This window comes from Eleutherodactylus coqui, chromosome 13, assembly GCF_035609145.1.
Source record: "Eleutherodactylus coqui strain aEleCoq1 chromosome 13, aEleCoq1.hap1, whole genome shotgun sequence".
Classification (NCBI taxonomy): Eukaryota; Metazoa; Chordata; class Amphibia; order Anura; family Eleutherodactylidae; genus Eleutherodactylus; species Eleutherodactylus coqui.
Window position 1 is genome coordinate 124,302,013 of NC_089849.1, and position 11,902 is coordinate 124,313,914.

Here is an 11,902-nt window from a genome sequence, read left to right on the forward strand (position 1 = left end):
TATTTCTCTCGGTAGGTGAGCCTCTGACATTGTTTTATTAAATAGGTTCTCCATATGGGTTGCTAATAGAGTTTTATAGATTTTGAAATATTCGTTAGTGAACCCGTCAGGACCCGGGGCTTTATCCTTCTTTGATTTGTTAATAACTTATAATATTTCTTAAGATGCTTTGGGGGAGTTAAGTTTTTCCAAATGCTGCTTCTTTGATTTTGGGAGTTGAATGTTGGACAGGAATCTCTCTATTGCTTTTTCCATGAGTTGCGGAAGAGAGGACTCCCTTTTGAGATTATATAGGGGTTCGTAAAATTTTCTACATATTTCAGCTATTTCCAGATGTTTTGTTGCCAGTGATTGGGTCTAAAATGAAGGGGATCTTAGTTTTGGCTCTCTTTTGTTTAACTCTGAAAGCCATTAAGCGGGTAAATTTGTTATTGCTTATGTAATAGGAGGTTTGGAGGGATTTTAAATTTCTCTCATGTTCATCTGTTAGAATGTTGCGTACTTTAAGTCTCCTTACTAGGAGTGTGTGGTGCAAAAGAGTAGTTGGTGAGTTTTGGAGTTCTCTTTCTAGTTCCACTAATTTTGCCAAGGTGTTTTTCAGTAGTTTATTTCTTTCCCTTTTCTATATGGAGCTCTTCTGGATGATTACTCCTCTAACCACCGATTTGTGGGCGTTTCACAAGAGTGAAACGACATGTTTCTGGGGAATCGTTGAGATGGAAATATTCCCCTATAGCTTTGTGAACTTTTTTTTGAAATGTAGGTAATTTCATTAGGAAGGTGTTGTTTCTACAGCTTCCATACAATGGAATTCGAGGACCCATCTTTAATTTAAGCATGATCGGGGCGTGGTCAGACCACGTTGTCACCCCTATCTTTGCATCTTGAACTTTTCCTAGAATTGGAAAATCCACCAGAAACATGTCGGTTCTAGAGAAGGTCTTATGACAGAAAGAATAGAAGGTATGCTGTCTAGAGTTCACGTTTACACATCTAAAGGCGTCAAATAATTCAACTTTATGTATCCATGGCCAGGGTCCATAGAGTCATCCGCTATGATATTAAAGTCTCCACAGAGGACTAGGTTCCCCTGCTGTACCTTCCTTATTTTCCTCACCACTTTATCCATGAAATTTAATCTTTAAAGAGTTAGAGTGGGGCAGTGTAGGAGCTTTGCTTTGAGCGAAGTGGGTCTCTTGGAAGCAAAGAATTTCCGCCTTGGAGGAGAGAGCCTCCTTCCATGGAGCTGATCTCTTAAATGGTGAGTTAAGTGCCTTTGCATTAAGGGATACTAGATTTAGTTTCATCTGGCTTTTAAAAATGCCGCTTGTGAAATCTTATAGGTCGTGATTTTGCCTCTCCAGCAAACCTGGTTCCCTGGGACCAGTAGTTCGGTATACATAACCTTTTTTTGAATATGGATGCTATTACGTAACAGGAGGCATGAAAGGAAGTAACATTCCGTAGGAGAAAAAACAAAATCAGTTAACCGCTTTTGTAAAGCTAACGGGACTAGATATGAAGGAAAAGAAAAAAAGGTTCCTTCCAGTGGAGAAAGGTCATAGTATGGGGTCTACACAGTTCAGCCTGCATTGGGTGGAACTCCTTAACTTGCTTTGAGGACCGCACATGTGTGTAGTCATTCAATGGCAAAGAAGAGAGATAGAGGACCTCTAACGGTGGGGCGGAGTCTTCCTGGTTACTCTTGGTGCCTGTTTATATGACCAGTCTTTGTTTACATAAGAAGGAGCATTTTCCGTAGGCTTGGGAAGGTTCCATTTTTCCAGCATGGAAATACCCTCCTCAAAGAAAGTGATGGTGTTGATTTTGCCTTCCCTATTTACATAGAGCTTGGTTGGGAAGCCCCACAGGATTTTATTCTCTCTCAGAACTGCTGTTATTGCAGAAAGTTTTCCTGCGAGCAGCCATAGTAATTTGCATAAAGTTGGAGAACAGTTTGACATATTCATAGGGGGACAGCATTTCCTTAAAGGGGTTGTCCCGCGCCGAAACTGTATTTTTTTTTTTTCAACCGCCCCCCCCCCCCCCCCCCGGTTCGGTGCGAGACAACCCCGATGCAGGGGTTAAAAAAGAACACCGCACAGCGCTTACCTGAATCCCCGCGCTCCGGTGACTTCTTACTTACCGATTGAAGATGGCCGCCGGTATCTTCTCCCTTGGTGGACCGCAGGGCTTCTGTGCGGTCCATTGCCGATTCCAGCCTCCTGATTGGCTGGAATCGGCACGTAACGGGGCGGAGCTACACAGAGCCCGATTGAGAAAAGAAGAAGACCCGGACTGCGAAAATTAGTCGGCTCCATGGAAACGAGGACGCTAGCAACGGAGCAGGTAAGTGAAGAACTTCTTATAACTTCTGTATGGCTCATAATTAATGCACAATGTACGTTACAAAGTGCATTAATATGGCCATACAGAAGTGTATACCCCCACTTGCTGCCGCGGGACAACCCCTTTAAGATTTCTGGAGGAATTCATAAAGTCATCTTTAATGTGATAAAAGTGCACCCTTGCTATCACATCCCGGGGAGCACTTTCTGGAACATTTTTGGGCTTGGAAGCCTTTGGATTCTGTCCAGAATATGCTCCTCCGGCTTAGAGTGCAGTAAGAGGGGTATTATGAGACCTTGTACGTATTTGTTTAGATCTTCTTTTCTCACTGACTCTGCCATGGCTCTAAATTTAATGTTATTTCGCCTGTTGCGATCTTCCAAATCCACCAATTTATACTTTAGCGCTTCAAAGTCCTCCTCTAATTTATAGTGGGCGTCGATCAGCTCATTGTGAGAGCTTGTAATCTCACTGGTTTTGTTCTCTAGGTGGTCGACTCTATTAGATCTGTTATGGTGGAGCTGATTTTGGTGGAGCTCAGAGAGATCTGATTTCAGTGATCCCCTTAATGCCATCACCATATCTCGAATGAAATATTCAGAAGCAGCTTGGCTGGAGCTATGCTTAGGATAGGGTCTGCACTCTCGCCTTCTCCTGTCCAGCTTTGTGCTGTGAGATATGTGGGGGATCTTTCTCTCCCGGGTCTCCTTTTTTTTGGGCTCACTCTTGGGAAGATTGTATTTATATCTCCTGTGCTCAGCGATGGCTGTGGGGAACATGGATTCTGAACCGTGTTTCACTAGTTTGTTGGCTTGAAAAAGACCTTGTTTGTAGGTCGTAGCGTCGCCTCTTTTAAAACTATGAAACAATAAAACATGCTCCTTTAATTAGGAAGCCTTTTTCTCTGCATCACCACATGCTGCCACTTCTTTGCTATATTGTTGGGACTGACCTCAGAAGTCAGAAAACCCCTTTTAACTTGTCTTGTAATTTGTAATGGAGTGTTATAACATGTCTATATTATTATGTGCTTGTAAATAAAATAAAATAGTTGTTCTTCCAGCAGATAACCTCAGCTGTACCAGACAAGCAGAAGATTATTCTTTACTTCTAGATAACAAAGTAGAAATTAAAGATTCTTCTCACAATCCCTCTCGAGATGACTTCATTACCACAAATATACCATCAGTCATTGACAATAAAGCTCCAACTAATCACAGAGAAACTTTATTCCATCAGTCACCGATTGTTAAAGCAAGTACAGGACATAACGAGAGTAAAATATTTCAGTGTTCTGAATGTGGAAAATTTTATAAAAATGCCTTTAATCTTTATATGCACAGCAGAATTCACAGAAACGAGAGACCGTATTCATGTTCAGAATGTGGGAAATGCTTTACCAAGAAATCAGTTCTTGTTGAGCATCACAGAGTTCACACAGGGGAGAAGCCATATGCATGTACAGAATGTGGGAAAAGTTTCACCACAAAATCGGTTCTTGTTGAACACCAGAGAACTCACACAGGCGAGAGGCCATTTTTATGTTCCGAGTGCGGGAAATGTTTTGCCAGGAAATCCCATTTGGAGAGACATCAGAGAGTTCATACTGGGGAGAAGCCATTTCTCTGTTTAAGTTGTGGAAAGCGTTTTATCCAGAAAAGACATCTTATTGAACATCTGAAGAATCACACGGGGGAGAAGCCATTTTCTTGTTCCGAATGTGGGAAAAGCTTCATCCAGAAATCGCATCTTGTGAAACATCTGAAGACTCACGCAGTTCTAAAGCCCCCGTAATGGTTAGACTGTGGGAAATGTTTTACCCCAGAGACTTTTATCATACTATATGCTAGAAGAACTGACAAATATGCCCCCTAATGGGTAATTGAAAAGTCTGAAGTGTGTGAAGACATTGAATTTTTTTACAATCTACATTCTGTGACTACCGTATGTAGAGGGGAAAACAACTGTGATCACATTGTGGCCATCTGAAGGATGGCACTCAGCTTGAAAGTCCTTGGCACACTGTATTTCCATGGCAGTGAGATTGACATTAACTCCTTAAGGATCCCCCTTTTTTTCTTTTTCATTTTCAATTTTTCTTCCCCACTTTCAAAAAATCATAACTCTTTTATTTATCCATCAATGTAGCTGTCTGAAGACAGGAGAAGTTTTTTTTCAATGGTTTTCAGAAGGCCCATGGCAACAGAATGGCCTCCAATAGGGGCATTTAAAGGTCACTGTCAGAATTGACTTTGGCATTTAATGGGTTAACAGCCGCAATCATTGGGAGAAATATGAATAATAAAAAAAGGAAAAGGTGGAGCAACCCGTAGTCTTGTTTCTGGGTCAGTTAAGGACAGCTGTCCATGGACATAACATAGTAGTAGACTTGTATATGTGGAGGTGCAGCCAGCCAGTCTAAACCTGTAGATAACTGGCCATATGGTATATCGGATAGATACAAATCTGGTGCCGGGCGCAACTCTCCAAGAAGAAGTAACCGCATTGCAGAAGTTATAAGTAGCAATCCTGACCTTCCCCCTTCTCTTCTCCCCACACTGCCGGTGTTCTACTATGTCGGCCAATAGATGCAATCAAATATTCTGTCCATAGCTGATTGTGTTCTACCCCAGCATTCCTGAAGAAGAGGCTGCACCAACTTTAATAAAGAATACCATTTATACTTTCGCTGTTACTTCTTCTTGGACTGTCGCGATCATTGGGCAGCAGATTGCAGCTATTGCAGGTTTGTGTCAACTGTGAGAAACAGCCAGCACCCACATTGTATGGGGCGGGATCGACCCCCCCCCCCCCAATCCCCTCCATACAAACCCCGAACGCACAGGATGTAACCATGTCCTGAGTCGTTAAGGGGTTAAATAACGTATGATTTATGGCTTCCTATTTGCCAATCTATCAGTCAAGCATCCACAGGCATTAGAGGTTTTTTTCTTGTAATCCCCATTCTCTCCATAGTCCCTCACTAAGTAAATGGAAGCCACCATTTATCTTCTAGGGATGCTAAGGTGCAGCACGGTGTCCTTCTCTATTTTAATCCTATTGGGCCTTGGATCTAGAGAAGAAAAAGGAAGGACTCTTCTCAGCCTTTTACTGCCTGTAGTTGTATTTGGCAATCAGCTAAGGACCCATTCAGACGGGCTTATTTTTAGTTTGTGTGTTTTAGATTTTCAGCAACGCAAATCTTAATTTAAAAAAAAAATGTTATGCAAACTATTATTTTTTTTCCCTTCAATGAGGAAATTTGGCTTCCACCTCATTGAGTTTTTTCTTGCCCTCCTCTGGATCTAGATTGGGGAGGGGGTGGTAATAGGCTGAAAAACGTCATGTGATCATCTAGTCCAGCTTAAAGGGGTTGTCCCGCGGCAGCAAGTGGGTCTATACACTTCTGTATGGCCATAATAATGCACTTTGTAATGTACATTGTGCATTAATTATGAGCCATACAGAAGTTATAAAAAGTTTTATACTTACCTGCTCCGTTGCTGGCGTCCTCGTCTCCATGGTGCCGACTAATTTTCGCCCTCCGATGGCCAAATTAGCCGCGCTTGCGCAGTCCGGGTCTTCTGCAATCTTCTATGGAGCCGCTCGTGCAGAATGCCGGCTCCGTGTAGCTCCGCCCCGTCACGTGCCGATTCCAGCCAATCAGGAGGCTGGAATCGGCAATGGACCGCACAGAAGAGCTGCGGTCCACGGAGACAGAGGATCCCGGCGGCCATCTTCAGCGGTAAGTATTGAAGTCACCGGAGCGCGGGGATTAAGGTAAGCGCTCCGGTAAGCTTTCTTTACCTCCCTGCATCGGGGTTGTCTCGCGCCGACCGGGGGGGGGGTTGAAAAAAAACAAAACCCGTTTCGGCGCGGGACAACCCCTTTAACATGCTATGTTACCTTACAAAAAACTGAATGAAAATTGATCAAACTGTATTAATGAAAAACAAAGCTCATTCTGCAAAGAAAGCCGTCACACCGCAGTCGACAGAAAAAGGAAAATGTTTTGTTGTCTTATGCAGCAACAGAAAAACAAATCTTTTTGTAAAAGATGTAAAATGTATAAAAAAAATAGAAAACTATATAACATTTAGTATCACCACAACTGCATTGACAGAGAATGAATTAATCATATTATTTATACTACACTGAACACTGCAATAAATAAACCCAAAAGGCAGTGATGAAATTTCTGGGACCCCCCCCGCGCCTCAAAAAAATATATAAAAGTTATACCTTACATGAAACGTACCCCAGAGAGGTGCCATATCCCCCCAAGCCCCCCCCCCCCCACACACACACACAAAACAAGCCTTCATATGGCCGTGCCGATGGTAGAATACATTCATGGATCTTGATGATGAGAAGAAAAAAAACCCATAAATGCTTTGTTGGTAAAACCCCAAAATCAGGCAATGGGGATTAGCTTTCTTTTACATTCTTTTTTGCCCCCTTTACTGGACTTCAGTCAGCGCTTTTATAATATGTATTTTAATCCTGTAGGCAGAGCAGCTTCTACCCTCAGGCAGGGTATTTGGGGCAGGAAGAAGGATTGCCTAGTGTGCTGACCAGCTGGGAAGGAGAAGCCATACAGAGGGAATCTTATTGTAGGATTAGTTGAGTGTAATGGGGTCATCACGGCTCTCACCATTGAAGCATGTCAGCCAGTGTATCTTCATTCTCCTCCCCAAATAACAGTGCTGTCAGCTCAGGCCAAAAAGGAGGCAATACTGGAGGGCACAGAGGAAACATTACTGTGGAGCCATAGAGGGGGCTTTGTGGGACACAAATGGGCACTACTACTGTGCCCACCTATATGGTGGCATCACGGCCTGGGACAGAGGCTCAGTGAGAAAATCCATAGCTGGTGGATTCGTGTTTGAGTAAAACTACCAATTGGAGATGTTGTTAGCCATACCTCTTATCTACAGATAATGATGCCAGACACAGATTCCCAACCTCGTTACCGACGCCGGTTACACTGAAGATTTCTGGCTTCAGAACAGGTACAGCAATGGGAATATAAATGGGGTGACGGTGTGTCGGCTCTGACTTTACTGCTGAAGCCATAAATGTCTGGTGTGACCAGCGCCAGTAAAGGAGTCATTCAGTTGGGAGTCTGTCTGGTGTTTGTGGATAACAGCTATGGCAACAATATCTGCAATCGATTTGTATTTTTTAAGCATGAATCCCCCAGCAATGAAAGGATTTTCCTACTGAGTCGGAGCCTCTGCCCTGGGCTTCTGGTAGTGATGTCACCAAATAGTGACAGGGCTAAAAGTTGGGGTTATGAACAGGATGGCCAAAGGAGAGATGGAAGTAAGTGCTTCCACTAGAGCACATGTGTCAAACACAAGGCCCGCTGCCTCATGTTATGTGACCCGCGGCGTGCCGACGCCGCTCACCACTGCAGTGATTACCAGCGGGGGTGCCGCAGCTCCCCGCTGGTAATCGCGCTGTTACCGCTGATCCTGGCGCACACTGACGTCAATGTGCAGTCAGGATCCTCCTCCCCTGAGTCCCCTGCTCATCAGTTCCGCAGGAGAGGACTCGGGGAGGAAGCGTGCCGGGCTACACACTGACGTTGGTGTGCATCCGGGCTCAGGGCAAGCAGAGAGGGAGCGACGCTGACAGGAAGGAAGAGGTAAGTATATGGGTTGGGGGGCTGCTTATTACTGGGGGGGTGGGGCTGCTTATTACTGGGAAGGGGGTATTATTGGGTGGGGGGCTGCTTATTACTGGGGGCGGCTGCTTATTACTGATGGGGGGCTGCTTATTATTATTGAGGTGGGGGCTTATTACTGGGGGGTGGGCTTATAATAATGTTGCTATGGGGGTTAATATTACTAATTGGGCCACTGTTGGGGTCGTTATTTTTACTGGGGCCACTATCAGGGTCACTATTAGGGCTCGTTAACATGGGTGTAATTGTATTTCGGTCGCACAAATACACTGCGTATTTGCGCAATCGAAAATTGTTTATGCCTGTATATTTGCGTACGTAAAAAAAAACGCAGTTGGATCCACTGAAATGGTGCGCAAATATGCAGTAAATACATAGTTTCCTGCACATTCACCCTGTATTTGCGCGGCCCATTCACTTCAGTGGCCTATTGGGGTGCGTAGTATGCAACAAAATAGGTCCTGATGTGTGAAAATATACATCATGTGAATGAACTCAGTGAAATCAATGGCTTCTATTTACTGCATATTATGTACGCAAATACGCTGGTGTGAACGAGCCCTTACTGTACTGTCTTAGGCCCCCAGCACACTGGCGGAAATTCCGTGGCGGGATTTCCCGCAGAATTTCCGGACGTGGAAGCTGCCATAGGATTGCGTTAGAAAACGCAATCCTATGCAGACGGCCGCGATTTGTCTGCGTGAAATCTCGCACAGAAAACAAATCGCGGCATGCTCTATTTCTGTGCCGGGCTGCCGGCACATCACAGAGCCGGAGCCGCGGGAGCAGGTGAGTGCCGCACTGGTCCCTGCAGGGGCTCGGGTCGGGAATCCGACCCGGCTGTCTGCAGGCGGCCTTACAATCGGCCCTTTGAAGGTCACCATAAGTCTGATGTGGCCCTCGGTGAAAATGAGTTTGAAACCCCTGCACTAGAGCAACCACAAACTGATGTAATGGTCTGTTAGGTTCGGTTCATTCACTAACCTGTTAATGTCCATGGCGTTGGGGATAGGCTCCAGTTTGAGCTGTGAACTTGTAGGCTCCTCGACTATAAAACATTTTGTCCCACTCTTGATGGTATATATGGCTTGTTACCACTACATACACCGACACTGTGTGCTTGATAAAACCAGAACCACTTCATTGGACACCAAAGTCGCAAAATGGTAATACCGAACAACTTCACTTCTGAAGCAATCAGAAACCAGATTGTGGCACAGCTCTGTGTTGGTGGCTCTTCCTCTCACTAAATCCCTATTTTTCCCCATCGCCTCCATGACGGCACCAGGTGACATCATCTTCCCCTGATAGGACAGGAACGTACAGAGAAGTTTAAAGTCCCCCCACCCCTACCCCACCTTCCTCAGTATTCTTCCTGTCCTGTCAGAGGAAGGACAGCCGAGAGGTGCTGGGAGCTCAGGTGAAGGGTTCCTGGAATGTGTGTTAATGAGGATCGGAGGGCCGGAATGAGAATTATCCCTTCCTGAGACGTCTACTTTGATTGGCTGTGAGCCATGGGCAGCCCTCCAAGGCCGGTTTCCTTCCCCCTTTGGACTCTATTAACCCCTTAAGGACATGGCCTATTTTGGCGTTGAGCACCAAACAATTTTTGGTGGATTTTCATCCCCATTTTTCAAAACCCATAAGTTTTTTACTTTTCCTCGAAGCGGGCGTATAAGGGCTTGTTTTTTGCGTGACGAACTGTAGTTTTTATCGCTGCCATTTTTGGGTACATAGAATATATTGTAAAACTTTTTTTTTTTTTTTTTTTATGATCGTAGGTAGAGAAAACGCATTCATTCTGCCATGGATTTTTTAGTTTTTTGTTTTTTTTTAAGCGTTAATTACGTAAAGTAACGATACCAAAATTCTTACATTTTTTAGGTTTTTCCACTTTTCTGTAATAAAAACCTTTTTTTTGGAAAGCTTTTTTTTTTTTCTAAATCGCTGCATTCAAAGTCCTATAACTTTTTTATTTTACCATGGATGGAGCTCTGGGAGGGCTTATTTTTTGCAAGACGAGCTGTAGTTTTTGTTGGTACCATTTTGGGGTACATACGTTTGTTTTATCACTTTTATTGTGTTTTTTGGGAGGCAAAATGCTAAAAATTAGCATTTTGCCTCAGTTTTTAGCGTTTTTTTTAGGCTTTTTGCCGTGCAGGATAAAAAGCGAGTTTGATTTATTGTATGGGTTTTTACGGACACGACGATACCAAATATGTGTTTCTTTGTTGTTTTTTTTTAAACGTTTATGCTAATATGAGAAAAAGCATAAAAAAAGGTGTTTTTTTACATTTTTAATTTTTGTACATTATTTTATTTTTTTTACACCATCTGTGTCCCTCTGAGAGACTTACACCATACCACCGATGATCGCTACGATAAGGCATTGCAGGACTTCTCTCCTGCAATGCCTTATCGCTTATTACAGCGATCATAGGCAATGGCAATACAGGATGCCGGTATCTAGCATCCTGTTGCCATGGCAACCAGCTGGGCTCACTGCGATAACATTGCGAGAGCCGGCTGAAGTCACAGAGGGAGGGTGCTCCCTCTGTTAACCCTTTCCCTGCCGCGATCTACTTAGATCGCGGCAGGGAAGGGGTTAACAACGCGGGGCGAATCTCCGATGCACCCCTGCTGTTGCAGCGGGAGGCCGGCTATCAGTGACAGCCGGCTCCTGCTGCCGGATAGCACGAGATCTGTCATGATCTCGCGCTATCCCTATGACGTAAGAGTACGTCATTTTGCGGGAAGTACCCCGCTCCCCTTGTGTCACGGGGTGTTAAAGGAGATGTCTCGAGGAAGCAGTGATTTTTTTTTTTTTGCCCAGTCCCCCTAATTAAGCATACATTACTAAGCCCCCCTGTAAATGACTTTCCTAGCTGGTTTGTACTTACCGTTCCAGCGTTTCAGCAACTTATAAAAGTTTCCCCAAGATGGCCGCCGGCTCTTTCCCCGTCGCTCGCTGCAGCCCGACGTGCGCGCTCCCGAGACGCTGCCAGCTGTGTCTCCATGGCAACCGGACGCCCCGCAGCCGCCGACCGGACGCCCCGCAGCCGCCGACCGGACGCCCCGCAGCCGCCGACCGGACGCCCCGCAGCCGCCGACCGGACGCCCCGCAGCCGCCGACCGGACGCCCCGCAGCCGCCGACCGGACGCCCCGCAGCCGCCGACCGGACGCCCCGCAGCCGCCGACCGGACGCCCCGCAGCCGCCGACCGGACGCCCCGCAGCCGCCGACCGGACGCCCCGCAGCCGCCGACCAGACGCCCCGCAGCCGCCGACCAGACGCCCCGCAGCCGCCGACCAGTCACCCACCGCCAGGCAGCAGGTAACCGGCGCTAGCCCCCGGCTCCCCAGCGCTACGCTCCCGGCTCCCCAGCGCTACGCTCCCCGCTCCCCAGCGCTAGACCCTCAGCCCAGGTGAAGGCCCCGGAGCCCAGCGCTAGGTTCCGGAGCCCAGGTGAAGGCCCCGGAGCCCAGCGCTGGGCTCCGGGGCCTTCACCTGTCAGTGAACATCACCCCCGACCCATCACTTACCCCCCCGGCGCAGCGACAGCCCCCCCCATCGCAGCGACAGCGACGACAGCCCCCCCCCCCCGGCCCATCACTTACCTGGACGGCAGGACAGCTGGACAGCTGGGCAGCTTCTCCGGACAGCTGGGCGGCTCTGCACCTTCCTCTAACAGAGGATGGTACAGAATGGCCGCTCCAGCGCGCTCCCGAGCAGTGACAGCTCATCTGCGCATGCGCAGAAGAGCTGTAGCGGGGAGCACACTGAAGCGGCTCGTGCTGAAAGGAGAAGACCGGACTGCGCAAGCGCGTCTAAAAAAGCAAGCTGCCAGCGAATTTAGACGGAACC

The 11,902-nt window shown here is 46.5% G+C and overlaps 1 protein-coding gene across 3 annotated transcripts in view; it reads left to right on the forward strand.

Moving 5' to 3' along the window:
* The window catches only part of LOC136588122 (oocyte zinc finger protein XlCOF7.1-like), a 35,501-nt gene extending 30,501 nt beyond the window's left edge, over positions 1 to 5,000 (forward strand). For 2 of the 3 annotated variants that reach the window (XM_066587107.1, XM_066587108.1), the window contains one exon: positions 3,413 to 5,000. In XM_066587107.1, the coding sequence (XP_066443204.1) occupies positions 3,413 to 4,143 (731 nt within the window). In that variant the 3' untranslated portion in view covers positions 4,144 to 5,000. The remainder of the gene's footprint in view (positions 1 to 3,412) is intronic. The other variant, XM_066587109.1, reaches the window with a different exon arrangement.
* Positions 5,001 to 11,902: the final 6,902 nt, after the last annotated feature.